The 15,393-nt window shown below is 36.3% G+C and overlaps 1 protein-coding gene across 2 annotated transcripts in view; it reads left to right on the top strand.

Moving 5' to 3' along the window:
• The window catches only part of CORIN (corin, serine peptidase), a 250,569-nt gene that overhangs the window by 206,159 nt on the left and 29,017 nt on the right, over nt 1-15,393 (top strand). For both annotated transcript variants that reach the window (XM_077136786.1, XM_077136787.1), the window contains exon 16: nt 1,030-1,159. In XM_077136786.1, coding sequence (XP_076992901.1) covers nt 1,030-1,159 — 130 coding nt within the window. The remainder of the gene's footprint in view (nt 1-1,029; nt 1,160-15,393) is intronic.

Raw genomic sequence — 15,393 nt, 5'->3', positions numbered from 1 at the left:
TTTACTAGCCAAGTTCTTCCATTGTGTTCTGCTATAACAAAATACAACAGATGTGATTCATATGTGTTGTTTCCAAATCATAAAAAATTCCCCACCAAGATATTTGTTGACTTGAAATGTCTCTATTGGATCTAAAAACATTTGGATTCAAATTTGTAAAACCGTATAACTGCTAGAATAGAATTTTAAACTCTTTATTGTCACCCAAGTTCAACAATGATCTGTCATTCTTGTGTATCATCTATATCTCCTGGAATAGGATATTAAAGTGGCCCCTCTGACTTCCCTACCCTCTCACCCGTGATTCAAACGGAACTTGTACTCTCTACTTTTCTACAGGGATAAGATTCAAAGGTGTGTCTTGCCAGAGCCTCTAATATTGCTGTTTGTAATCTTGAGTTTGATAAATTCCATCACTCAATATTCCCTCCATTCAATCAATCCTTATTTCAGTCCTTCGGGTCATGTGGCCAAATCATGATTCACCTGTAAGTTGTGATCAACTGCAGTGTTTCACAAATAATCTATTCCTAATTAAGCACAGAGGATGCTCTTTTTTAAAATACAAATTAACGCATATAACAAATTATCCCTAAAATAACATCACTCTCACACACTTGCATCCTCATGCTTTCTTGAAAGAAAGTGCTGTGAATGGAGTTACAACTAGCCCCTTAGAATTATGAAAATCTGGGGCAAATGCCTAGGAGAAGATCTTTCCTCTGGCTCTCTTCTAACCCGGGTAAGAAAAATTAGGAAACGCCTGGTCTCTTCCACTAAAGCCTACGGTTCTTTGAGGGCAGAGAACATTTCTAACTCATTTTTTAAATCCTCCATCACACTTAGAATAGTGATTTGCACAGAGCAGGCTCTCAACAAATGATTCTTAACTAAAACAGACAAAGATGAATGCATGCAGTAAAGTACTGTATGGCATGAGGACCTGACTGAAGGGCATGCAAAAAATATCGCTTGGTTCTATGAACAGAAATGTTTTTAATTAGGGTTTCCCCCTTTTTGTTCCCCCAGTGACCCTCTCTAAAAATGTGAGCTCCTCTCCTTTCCTGACTGTTCACAAATCTGCCACAGAGCATCATGTGTGCGCGGATGGATGGCAGGAGACATTGAGTCAGCTGGCCTGCAAGCAGATGGGTTTAGGGTAAGGTCAGTAGTTTGTAGGACTGATGAATTTCTCAGAGGGCTTCATGGAACTTGGTAATAATATCTTCCTTATGAATGCATAGTGAGCTAGTACTCTCAAACAAAGAGCCTTCCAAAGCATGGGAAATGAATCAGGTGAGAGGACCGCATCTAATTACAGGCACCTGCTCTGAAGGGTGTGGGCTGAATAACCCACTTTGATGAAGCATCTAAAAGTAAATGAAGTAATTGTCTTTTAAGGACTTCTGAACTGAAATGCTTTCATTATTTATAAAAGCATTAAGATGGTTTCCTCCAAGGAATGTCGATGGAAATCTTGTGACTTTCCCCAAGAGGTAATTGAAAATTCTTTTTTAAGCAACGCATAGTTTTAATAAGTAGGAAATTGAACTTGAAGTTGCTGGTATTTCAATTTACCACACATAATGCAGGAAATGTAAATCAGGAAATAGTTCACCGCTTTTTGCTTCTTAGGAAAATGAAAAGACTCTCTCTTTGGCTTTGCTACAGAACATACTGAAACAGATACTTTGAAACTTGGATACTTGTCATTTCATGGGTTTTCTTCTTTAGTTCCATCAGAGATGGAAAGCAGTGATTTTCAGGGTATATATATAGATGTGTGAGTGTGTATATATTTAGCCACTGATGTGTGAGATTTGGGTGAAAAGTATAATTGAGGGAAATGAAAGAAAAGAGTCATAAAATTCTAGAATTGAACCCCCCCCCTTTTTTTGCACGGTATAACTCAAATTGGTTGGTTTTAAGACCAAAGCTCCCTTAAAGTTGGAGGGAATAGAGATTGTGGCTGTGTTTAAACTTCCTAGAGAGGAGGTACTAGATTATAAAATAGTGGGAAAAAAGAAAGGTGAAGACAAGGTACAAAATCTAGAACACTTGCTGCCTTCCACTGCTGTGTGTTATCCCTTCTCTTCTCATTTTTTCATGAGGAGTGCCCACCAGCATCCTCTAATCAGAGTTGAATCTCTGCATACTCTTACTCCCCTATGGAGAAATTTCAAAGTGAGGACTACAGTAAATTATTATACTTTCCTGTGAAAGGAAGCATCCAGCATAAATTGTCTCATGATTAGGAATAACTGACTTACCTAACTCATAAGACAAACCCAGATGAAATTCAATTTAAAAGTGATCTTCAGAGATTTTTGGATGTGGTTCAGGTTATATTCCAGCTCTGATGGGAGATTGAAAGGTTCGAAAAGATCCTGCGAGGCCTGTAATTGGTGGGTCACAGAAGTGCTGTGCTCCAGAAAGAGTTATTTTGTTTTCCGTCTTAGAAGAGGGAAAGAGGATGAATAACAAAACACTTTCTTGGCCATGAAGAAAATAAATATGTTTCTAGATATTTCAAAATACCTTCATCTTATTCTGTAGAATGCTGAAAGATGAGAATTCATGTGTCCCAGATTTTTCAATAGGTATAACTTACTAAGTAATGAGTATAATACCTTTACAAAGGCTGCGTTAGGTCAGTGAAACTACTTCCTTTTGCACATCATGCTGGGTTGAGTAACGGTCGTCCCAAATTCGTGTCCACCTGTAACTTCAGAATTTGACCTTATTTGGAATAGGTTCTTTGGAGATGAAATCAGCTAAGATGAGGTCATACTGGAGTAGGGTGGGCCCTTAATCCAATATGATTGGTGTCCTTATAGGAAGAGGAAATTTGGACACAGGGACATAGACACAGGGATGACCATGTAGTTATGCTGCTGTGAGCCAAGGAACGCTAGGGCTACCAGAAGCTGGAAGAAGCAAAGACCTCTCCTTTCCTAGAGGCTACAAAGGAAGCATGGTCCTGCCAACACCTTGATTTCAGACTTCTAACCTCTAAAACTATTAGAGAATATATTTCTGTTGCTATAAATTACTTAGTTTGTGGTAATTTATTACAGTAGCCTTATGAAATTGATAAATACATCTTTATGAAATAATTTATTGAACAAAGATTCCTACAGTACCCCTACTTGAAAGCTCTTCCTATTTTACTCCCAATTTCAGTTACTTATTGAGGTAGGCTTCTAACCATCATTCTAATGATTACATAAATCTTTCTTTCTATTAACACAATAGAATAAATGGAATTTCCAAGAATTCTACTGTGTAGACTTGAAACAATTTACAATAATGGTCCATTCAATTTTGAATTAGCTGCTGGTGGCACTTTTCTGTTACCCTAGTTTGAAGAATTATATAAACCCTGCTTCTTGACCCCATTTCTTTCATGCTGAGAACTGTATCTTTGGAAAATTGAGTAACTAATGCTAATCCATAGTAATAAACTTTGCCAGAATGGAAAATATTGCGTTTGCCAGGAGCCATTAAATTATACTTAATTTTCACAACTTCCTTTTTACATCTAAATGAAATGGGATATGATTGAGAACAAAGAAAATGAAATGACTTTCAATGTGTTTAAAAAATTTTTTTTATTTGTGTTTAATTTTATCTTTCTTTTCACCAAAGGCTTAAGGTTATGTCTTAATATTAACACTTGATTACATAATAATAGACGAGTCCGCATTCTAAAGGGAAAGTCAAAACTACAATGATTTTACAACCAGAGAAATTCTTTTGAGAAGCCACCCTGAATGTAACTCCTACTGCAAATAGGAGTCTTAATTTAAAAACCCTACTGTATATTTCCTCTCATTTTTTTGTGTACTGTATTTGTATTAGGATGAAACACAATATGAAATTTATGATTTTAAGCACTTTAAAGTATACAGTTCAGTGCATTTACAACACTGCCGCTGTTCTGCAATCATCACCACTATTTTGTCCTAGAACGTTTTCATTATCCCAAAAGTAAACTTCATACCATTAAGCAATTTCTTCTTATTCACTCTGGCCCCCAGGCCCTGGCAACCACCAGTCTTCTTCTGTTTCTATGAATTTGCCTATTGTGTACATTTCGTATAAATGGAATCATATAATATGTGATCTTTTGTGCATGGCTACTTTTACTTAGCATCATGTTTTCAAGATTCATCCATGCTGCAGCATGTATCAGCATTTCACTCCTGTTTGTGGCTGCATAGTGCTTCGTTACACAAAGGCATCACATTTAGTTTTTCTGTATATCAGAGATGTACAAAAATTCCAGTTTATGGACATTTGGTTATTTCCATCTTTTAGCTATTGTGTGCATATTGAACTTTTGAAAACTCCTTTTACTCCATTTCCTCAATAGGGTAAAAAAAAAATAGAATTTGAATATTTTAGATACGTTTAGGTATTTGAAATCTAAGTAGACTGTTTTTGAGATAATTTTATTTCACAGAAGGATTAGGAGAAACACGAGAGAGAGGTGTGGTCGGAAAGCCAGAAATTAATGTGTTGATGGGTAAATAGTGATAGGATTTCCAAGGAAATTAGTAGGAAATATAAACTTAGTGTTTTCGTATGTTTTGATTGCCTTAAAGTTTACTTTTCAGTTTGCTCAGGTGGCTCATGAATTGGCAGAAGTCTGGAGAGCCAGGCTGAAGCAGGAATGGAGATAATTGGCAAGAGGAAGCCAAAATCTTACTGTGGGAATGGACTGTTTTGGAAGGTGCTCTGTTACCACTGTCCCAAGAGACCCACATCTGTATCCCAAGTTTGTAATTCTACCACTGATGCCTCAGATAAACTCTAAATGACCCCACACCTTTGAGTTATCTCCACCAGATTCAATGTCCCTGGTGCGAAGGTCTGTCTGGCCATGGCTAGTCATTGACCTACATTCCAGTGCCACAGGGAATGGCTGTCCTTCTTTACTTTCTGGGGTGCTGTGCCCATTATACTGGCTCATATTTACACCTTCAAATATACACTGTGCCAAGAGCGTGAAGTTTAAAAAGCAACCCCAGGGTGCACGGGTGGTTCAGTGGTAAAATGCTTGCCTTGTATGCAGAAGACCCAGTTTCAATTCCTGGACCATGAACCCTCTGAAAAAGCACCCCTAAACAATTCTATTCACTATCTATTATCACCTTTCTTTTTTTTTTTCCCAATATCTACTTGTGGGCCTTGCACTAAACTAGTTAGAGGTATTATGTGGAGGATTCAGAGGTGAATAGCATCATGAAAGGGCTCACAGTTTTGTGGGGAAGATACATGCGTTAACAGTCAAGACCATACAATTAGGAAAAAAAAGTTCAAAATTGTAATTTGTGACTAGTTCAGAACTTATAGCCAGTATATGGTATTCCAGTTAAGATTACATGAGAAAAATATTCAACTCTAATCTTATCTTGATACTATAGTAAAAATCCATTCATTTGTTCATCCATTCAGCAACATTTATAGAGAACAGCATTGCAGTGTAGTGTCCAAAGCCAACATCCTCCTAACTCCAAGTGGGTCCATTTTGGAGTTAGTTCATCCAGAGTGCAGGTCTATCCCAAAAGGAAGTGTTTTGCAGGAGTTCTACTGAAATGCTTTTATAGTGGAAGCATTTGTTTAAAGACACCTGCACTTAGAGATTTGCAGACCCAAATAGTATCTTATGCCTTATGGCACAAATGCCATGCTCTCAAGTAAGAGCTTGTCCAGATGAGCAGATAGAATTCTTTGTTGAAGCTGAAAAACTTTTTACCCCAACCTATGAGAAAATAGAATTTGAATATTTTAGATTTTACTCTAGTCTATAAGTATGATGACTATCTTATTAGACAATGGAATAAATCAAACCCCTAAATTCTCACAACAGTATATTGACTTTGCTACCTGTGTGTCCACTATCAAAAACATATGGACTTTTATTTAATCAACAATACAAATCAGAATGTAAACTGCCCTCTAATACTTGCCACATGCTTAGTTGAGTCATCTGGTATTAGAGGAAGTTCATCTAAGGAAATGTGACTCTGTGTGTCTCAACTCCATAAGCTCTTTCTCTCTATAAAGTTAGATCATCTGGAAATGGTGTGTCTGAACTGTACTATTTTGGCAAAAATTCCTTTAGAGTCAGTTGCAATTTGATTTTATTCCCAACTGTCTTTTAGAACTAGTTGATAGAAGAAACGTCTTTTAAAAGAACTTTTCTGTGTCTTGGGGCAAAACTGCAGTCAAATACAGCATCCATTATGTAATCTAATAGTCCCTGATATAAGAATTTACATTGGAATTTCCTCCTAGATTTTGTGCCCAGGAAAAAAGTTTCTAAGTTCAGATTTCTTTTTTTCATGTAAGAACTATTTAATCCAGTATGGTTCCCTTATTGATTGATTTCCATGAAGCTCAAAGACAGATATAGTTAGTCCTCTGTGAAGTAAATCTTGCCTGGTCTGCTGACTTCATACCTCTAAACCAAGGAGACGAAACTTACAACCTTGTAGTCACTTAGAAAATGTGATATAATTCCTAGATTGTAAAATACACCCTTTAAAAGAGTTGTTTTAGTATATTCACAAAGTTGTACAATAACCACTATCTAATGCCAGTACATTTTCATCACACTAAAAAAAAAATCCCATGTTCTTTAGCAGTCACTCCCTATTCTCCCTTCCTCCAACCTCTGGCAAACACCAATCTATTTTCTATCTCTATGGATTTGCCTATTATGTACATTTTACATAAATAGAATAATACAATATGTTGCCTTTTGTGTCTGGCTTATTTTACAACCAATAATGTTTTCAAGGTTCATCCTGTTGTATCATGGACCAGTTTCTCATTCTATTAATGGCTGAATAATATTCCATTGTATGGGCAAACTATGTATTGTTTATGGTCTATCCATACAATGGATTAATGGATAATGGTTAACCATTAATCAACTGATGGACATTTGAGTTATTTCCACTTTTCTACTTCTTGGGTGTTATGAATAATGCCACTGTGAACTTTCATATAGAAGTTTATGTGTGAGCATGTGCTTTCAATTTTCTTGGGTATGCATTCAGAACAGGAATTGCTGGGTAATTTTGTAACTTTTTGTTTAATTTCTTTAAGAGCTACCAAACAGTTTTCCAAAGTAGCTACACTATTTTACATTCCCACTATCGATGTATGAGGGTTTCAATTTCTCTACATCCTTGCTAAAACACTTGTCTATCTTCTTTATTCTAGTCGTTCTATAAGGTGTGATGTGGTATCTCATTGATCTGAATTTCCCTAATTACTAATGAGCATTATATCATTTGTATTTTGGACATTTGCATATTTTCATTGGATAAATGTACGTTCAAATCTTTTGCTTTTATAGTCATTTTTGACTAGTATTTATTTCTAACATTTATTATCTAGGCAGTTGTGTTGAGAATAGGATGTAAGAGGGCATGGGTAGGAGCAGGAAGACTAATTAGAGACCACTAAAATAATCCAACTGAGAATTTTTGATAGCTCAGATCAGTATGATAGCAGAGGATATGGTGATAAGTGGATTGATTTTGGTTATATTTTAAAAGTAAAACCAGTAGGAGTTCTTGAAAGATTGGATGGGAGGTTGGAGGATGGTGGTTGAGACAAAGGAGGAGTCAAGAATGATGAAGTTTGTTGACCTGTGCAACAAGAAGGATGGGATTGTCATCACTTGAGGTGGGAGAGGCTGCAGATAGGGCAAGTTTAGGGAGAAAGATCAGGAGTTCTGTTTTGGACATACTGAGTTGGGGATGTCCATTAGAAAACATTCAAAGTCTGGCCCTGGTCTGGGATTTATTAAAGAGGTACAGGCTGGAGATGTTTGTCAGAGAGTCAGGTGCATACAGACGTTATCTATCCATGGAACTGGATGACATAACAAAGGGAGTAAGTGTAGATAGAGAAGACGAGAAAACCAACATCTGAACTTTGGTGTCCTCTAATATTCAGAGACTGGAGAGAAGAGCCAGCCAAAGATGTTGGAAATGTGTGATATTCTGGAAACCAAGTGAAGAAAATTTATCAAGGAGGAGGCAATTGTCGTTTTTGTCAAATGCTGCTGAAAGATCTAGTGAGAAGAGGACTGGAAACCGACAAGTGATTTCAGCAATGTGCAGGTCATTGACATGAGCAGTTTCAGTGGTGTGATGGACAAAAGGCTAAGAGGAGGTAGAAAGACAGATAGTAACATAGAAAAACATAGGGTTTTTTTTTTTTTCCTGCAGAGCAAGGAAATGTGGCTGGTGGCTGGTGGGAGAAACAGGGTTAAGACATGTTTGATGTTTCCATTTCCCTGACAGCACACCCTCTTATGGCTGAATTCCTAATAAAACTTTGCTTGTCAACATTATGTTCATTAAATAATTTTCTGTCAAAGGTCTTCTCTCATTACATAGCTCATCCATATGTTTGGACTACTGTCCCCAACTGGTAGGTCCACCATCAACAAGTACAGTTTTCTTTAACTTCGTATCCTGTTCTTCCTTCCACATATTCCTGTTTCCAGGCTGTCCCATCTTTTCTCTGTTTCATGGGCACGCTCCTTCTTGCCTCTGCCTCTGTGTCCATATAAGCTTGGTCTTCTCTAGTTCACCACCAAATCCTTCAGGGCTCCACTCAAGCCTTGGCTATGGCTTCTTAAAGGCTTTCTCATCCCTTGATGTTCCTTTCCCCTGAGATCCCGTCAGTACTATACAATTTCCTCTTAATTCTGCAATGTTATATGTCATTTGTTTAATTCTTCATCTTATTACCAGACTACGTTATATGAAAACAATAATAGGTAGCCTTTATTATGTACCAAGCAGTTCCAAATCCTTGATATAGATTGAATCAATTTATGTCCTCTGTAATCCTGTGTGACATAAGTAATGTTGTTATTTCTACTTTACATATGAGAAAACCAAGGTATACAGAGATCAAAGAACTTTGCTAGGTTGCAGAACTAGAAAATGGGGAGCCAGGATGCAATCTAAAGGAGCGCAAGGGCAAGGGACCTCTTGGATATTAGGAATAGGTCCCCTAAATTACAAAGTTATTCAATACGCATGACCTGATTGATGTGGCCAGCTAGCTTAAATATCAAATTATTTCAGTATTGTTTCACATCAGAGTTTTGTGGCAAGTCTCAATACCACTTTGTGATTTTGTCATTGTAAGATTTTTAAATAGGTAGCAGTGGTGAAATGGGGCATGGGGAGAAATAGAGTATGCAAGATCACAATTCAAGTGTTTTTCATTTTTAAAAGTTTCTTATAGCAAAGAATAGACACTAGGCATATTCTGAGTAGAAGTCAACTAATGCAAACCTATGAGTCTTTCACACAGAAGCTTCCTTGCTTTTCTGGCATGCATGTAACTTGGACACAAGGAATTAATTTCCTATCCATTTCGAAGAGGCTGGCTCAGTGATGGTCTGGGTGAGAAAGGAATCATAAAATATAATGAGTGGGTATGTAGTATTTCTTGGAACATTATATTCTGGGGTGAGACAGAAGAATAATTCAAAAAAAATGACTGACTAGCAAACAGACATGTAGAATGTTAACCCTGAGGCACAACAATCCCTTCATTAAAAATCCATTTAAAGCCGGTGTAGATGACATTTATTGTATTGTTTCCCTTCATTTCTCACTTATCCCTTAGAACTCATTCTCCTCTTCTTTGTGTGTGGGAACTCGCTTTATCCTCCATTCTAATCCTGGGGTTCAAATGGATGCTGCCATCTTTGTACATAACCTTACCTTCTTGGTCTCAGTGACTCGTTGAGGGGTAGCCACCTAACCCAAGCTGGCCAGTCAAAATACCCTACTCCCTGGCCATAGTAACTGGTTTTGAGATACTTCAATATGATTTATTTGGACCTGGGGGAGAAGACTTGATTTTGGCAACCAAAAATGAAAGAATCAGTCTAAAGCTATGGGTTGCCAGTGCCCTGACTTGTGGAAAAGTCATTTTGTAGAGAATAAAATGACCCCCTCCCCAAAAGTAAATGGAGATGAGAGGTAAAGAGTCCTGAGAGTACTTGGGCCCCTGGCACCAGTCATCCTGAAGCCCATCCACCTCTCTTTAGTGATTATACTTCCAGTTTTTGATACTCAGATATTTTTAGGTACACAAATGCTGTTTTTTTCCCTGTTAAACCAGCATTAAAAAAGCAAAACAAAACTGAAATTTTAGTTATTTATCTTGCAGTATACCTTGAAGTCATGTGCTGCCTTAAAATTAAGAGTTGAATAAAGCTGAATGAGTTTTTAGAAAGCATTTTTCTATATTTCTTTAATCTTCAAACAAAGGAAGTGAAGGACAATTGATAAAGCAAGACTGCACTTTGAAAAATTAATTTGAAAAATTAATTCCACCTTTTTTTTTTAGTCAAAGAAAAGCTCGTTTATTAGAGACCTCTAAGCTTACATTGACTTCAGTGGGATGAAATTCAGCTACTCTCTTTACTTCAAGTGCAGTTAGGTGGAATTTTTTTTTTCCTCATGCAAAAACATTTTTTAATTTGTACATTTAGTCACTAGCATTGTACACTCTAGGCACTCCTAGATTATATCATCCCAATCTTTATTATCTGTCTTCCCTTCTGGTTTCATATGTGCCCCCAGATTCCTTCTTCTGTCCTACTCACATTCAGCTTCATTCAGTGTAATTTACATTATTGTGCTACAATCAGGTAGTATTGTGCCATCTATTTCTGAATTTTTATAATCAGTCCTATTGCACAATCTGTATCCCTTCAACTCCAATTACCCAATATCTACCCTGTTTCTATCTCCTGATGACCTCTGTTCTTAACCAAAATTCTCCAAGTTTGTTCATTAGTGCTAGTTCATATCAGTGAGACCATACAGTATTTGTCCTTTTGTTTCTGACTAATCTCACTCAGCATAATGTCCTCAAGGTCCATCCATATTATTACATACTTCGTGACTTTATTCTGTCTTACAGCTGTGTAATATTCCATCACATGTATACACCACAGCTTGTTTAGCCACTCATCTGTTAATGGACATTTGGGCTGTTCCCATCGCTTGCCAATTGTAAATAATGCTGCTATAAACATTGGTGTGCAAATGTCCGTTTGTGTCCTTGCCCTCATGTCTTCTGAATAGATAACTAGCAATGGTATTGCCAGATCATATGCTATTCTATACTTAGCTTTCTGAGGAACTGCAAAACTGCCTTCCACAGCTTGCACCATTTTAATTTCCACCAACAGTGGGTAAGTGTGCCTCTTTCTCCACATCCTCTCCAGCGCTTGTCATTTTCTGTTTTATTGATAATGGCCATTCTGGTGGGTGTGAGATGCTATCTCATTGTGGTTTTCATTTGCGTTTTCCTAAGAGCCAGGGAAGTTGAACATCTTTTCATGTGCCTTTTAGCCATTTGTATTTTCTCTTCTGAGAAGTATCTGTTCATGTCTTTTGCCCATTTTGTAATTGGATTGTTTGTCTTTTTGTTGTTGAGTTGAACAATTTCTTTATATATTCTAGGTACTAGACCCTTATCTGATATGTTGTTTCCAAATATTGTCTCCCATTGTGTAAGCTGTCTTTTTATTTTTTAGCAAAGTTCCTTGAGGCACAAAAGTGTTTGATTTTAATTTTGAGGCATTCCCATTTATTTATTTATTTCTTCAATGCTCATGCTTTGGGTGTAAGATCTAGAAAACTGCCTCCTATTACAAGTTTTATAAGATATATCCCTGCACTTTCTTCTAAAGCTTTTATGGTCTTAGATCTAATGTTTAGGTCTTTGATCCATTTTGAATTATTTTTTTGTATAAGGTGTGAGATATGGATCCTCTTTCAATCTTTTGCATGTGGATATCCAGTTGTCCAAGTACTATTTATTGAAGAGACTGTTCTGTCCCAGGTGAGCTGGCTTGACTGCCTTATCAAAGATCAATTGTCCATAGATGAGAGGGTCTATAGCTGAACACTCTATTTCGTTCAATTGGTCAGTATATCTATCTTTATGCTAGTACCATGCTATTTAGACTGCTGTAGCTTCATAATATGCCTTCAAGTCAGGTAATGTGAGACCTCCGACTTCATTTTTCTTTCTCAAGATATTTTTAGCTATACAGGGCACCCTGCCCTTCCAGATGAATTTGGTTATTGGTTTTTCTATTTCTGAAAGGTAAGTTTTTTGGATTTTTAATTGGCATTGCATTGAATCTATAGATCAATTTAGGTAGAATTGATATCTTAACTGTATTTAGTCTTCCAATCAATGAACATGGTATGCCTTTCCATTTATTTAGGTCTTCTGTGATTTCTTTTAGGTTTCTTTGTATAGGTCTTTTGTATCCTTTGTTACATTTATTACTAAATTTTATTCTTTTGGTTACAATTGTAAATGGAATTTTTCTCTTGATTTCCCCCTCAGGTTGCTCATTACCATGTATAGTATAGAAACACTACATCTTGTAACCTGCCACTTTGCTGTACTCATTTATTAGATCTAGTAGTGTTGCTGTGGATTTTTTGAGATTTTCGACATATAATGTCATATCAACTGCAAACAGTGAGAGTTTTACTTCTTCCTTTTCAATTTTGATGTCTTGTATTTCTTTTTCTTGGCTAATTGCTCTGGCTAGAACTTCCAACACAATGTTGAATAACAATGGTTACAGTGAACATCCTTGTCTTATTCCTGATCCTAAGGGGAAAGCTTCCAGTTTTTCCCCATTAAAGATGATGTTAGCTGTGGGTTTTTCATATATCCCCTTTATCACATTGAGGAAGTTCCCTTCTGTTCCTATCCTTTAAAGTATTTTCAACAAGAAAGGATGTTGAATTTTGTCAGATGCCTTTTCTGCATCAATCAAGAGGATCATGTGGTTTTTCTGCTTTGATTTGTTGATATGGTGTATTATATTAATTGCTTTTCTTATGTTAAACCATCCTTGTCAACCTGGGGTGAATCCTACTTGGTCATGGTGTATAATTCTTTTAATGTGCTGCTGGATTCGAGTTTCAAGAATTTTGTTGAGGATTTTTGCACCTATATTCATTAGAGAGAATGGTCTGTAATTTTCTTTTCTTGTAGTATCTTTGTCTGGCTTTGGTATGAGGGTGATGTTGGCTTCATAAAATAAAGCCTTCCCTCCTCTTTAATTTTTTTAAAAGTTTGAGCAAGATTTGTACTAATTCTTTCTTGAATGTTTGATAGAATTCACATGTGAAGCCATCTGGTGCTGGACTTTACTTTTTTGGGAGCTTCTTAATTCTACTTTGATTCATAGTCTTTCTGAACAAGTGGAATTTAAAAATGGCATGTTGAAACTGCTACTGGTTTGTTGCATTCTGGCAGCTTTACATTATGAGCCAAAAAAAGATGAAGTTAAACAAGAAACACTTCGTTTGAAACTAAACTGTAGTTGCTGTCAGTAAAATACTGTCTCTATCTCTGTACTAAAATGCAATTTTTCCAAAAGATCTCCATATTATCAAAACAGAGATGGGATTTTTGAAAGATTAAATGGCTAGAAGAAAATATTTAGACAGTTGTGGACTCTGATAGAGTCCACAGAGAACAAAGCAGACAACTTTGTTCAAACCCGGATGTCACAGTTTATTACTTTGTTTTATGAGATTGCACTTTATAAATAATGAAATTCTATTTTAATTTCAAATTTTCATGATTGCTTTTTCTACTTTTAAAAAGAAATGTTTATTAAAATAATACTTTTATTTTATTTTCTGATTTACATAAGAATGTTAGTGAATGTGTAATATTGTATTTTATAAATATATATTTTACTTCATTTTTATAATTTTTATATTTTAAATAGTTATATATTTAGTTTCCCTTATTTATTTTTCATGAAATAAATTTTATGAAATCTGAACACAGTGCAATTTAATTTTATGATTCAACAACTTCCCCCTCTTTTGCTTTGAGGTAGTTTTTGTCACTTGTGCATATAGATCTCTGCCTAATACATTACTATACTCAAACTCTGAGGCAGACAAATGGATTGTAAGAGAATAAAAAAATATATTTTCAGTTAGAATCACAATAAAAAATGATTTTGTTAAAGAAAGTTTTCTAGAAAAATAAAGAAGGGCCTTATGCCCTGCTTTAAGCATTTCTTTTGATGCGAGGTTTACTATATAAAGCATAAGCATGCTATCTAACTAGACAAATGATTCTATAGTGCTATTTATTTGTGTTTTGTTTCAAACTACTAATGCTTTTCTGTGAAAATTTCTAAATCCTCTTTTTACTTGATAAAATAACTCAACTAGAGTTGAGTTATTAACTCAACTATTATTATTAGCATGCTAATATTAACATGCTAATCTGTAGCAACCAAATGGGAAAATAATATAATACGGTTTAAGAAGAGATTTTGAAATCAGATATTAAATGCTTTGTGGAACTATTCCAAGTTCTGAAAAGGATATTTAGAACTGCAAATAATTTGTCTTGCCCGTTACACAAGGCATTTGTATTTCAAAACCAGCTGTCAAGTACTGAGATTAAATACTCAGATTTATTTTTTCCCTCGCAATAGACACACTAGAGCAGAGCTTGTCCTTCTATTGAAATGTGTGACATGTCTATTAAGGTCATCCCTACCTGCTCCCGTAACCCTGTTCTCTTGCTGTCAAAGGTAAAAAAGTCCTTTTCGGAGGGGGGGGTTTAAAGTAAGACGCCCCAACATAATTATAACACAAGCATGGGATTCCTATTATTAAACACCAAATGACTTGAAAGCAGGAGAAACATAGGCCAGAAGACCTAGTAATCTAACTTTGTTCCTAAGCCTTGAAATATTTAACTATTTGCAGACTGTCAGGATGTTTCAGACTTCTGGGCAAGCTCTGCCCTCTCATAACAGTAGGGGGAGAATTTCTGTGTTCGTTTTTTATATATGTCTTATGACTACACAATTCCTCAAGAAGCAAGGGCCCCTGCCCTGGACACCACAGCAGTTGTTCTCAACCATAGGATGTAGGGCAATGTCTGAAGACATTTTTGATCATCAAGCCAGGGGTGGTGGGGTGGTATTCGCATGTACAGGGTAAAAGCCAGAGATGTTGCTGAACATCCCACATTCTATTGTATCCTATCATACACAGGACAGCTCCACACAGCAAAGAATTACCTGGAACAAGATGTCAGTAGTGCTGAGCATGAAAAGTCTGATTTAGTGGGACCACTTTGGTCCTTCTTCTCCAGCCATGATTCTTTCTATGGGATAAGGAGTCTGTGCTCCAAAGACATCTTAGTTTGCTTGTGCTGCAATAACAAAATACCACAGAGTGGGTGTGGTAGTTAGATTCAGTTGTCGACTTGGCCAGGTGAAGGCACCTAGTTCTGTTGCTGTGGACATGAGCCAATGGTACA

Source organism: Tamandua tetradactyla, chromosome 19 (assembly GCF_023851605.1).
Source record: "Tamandua tetradactyla isolate mTamTet1 chromosome 19, mTamTet1.pri, whole genome shotgun sequence".
Classification (NCBI taxonomy): Eukaryota; Metazoa; Chordata; class Mammalia; order Pilosa; family Myrmecophagidae; genus Tamandua; species Tamandua tetradactyla.
Note: the sequence above shows the minus strand (reverse complement) of the source record. Positions and strands in the feature narration are given on the sequence as shown.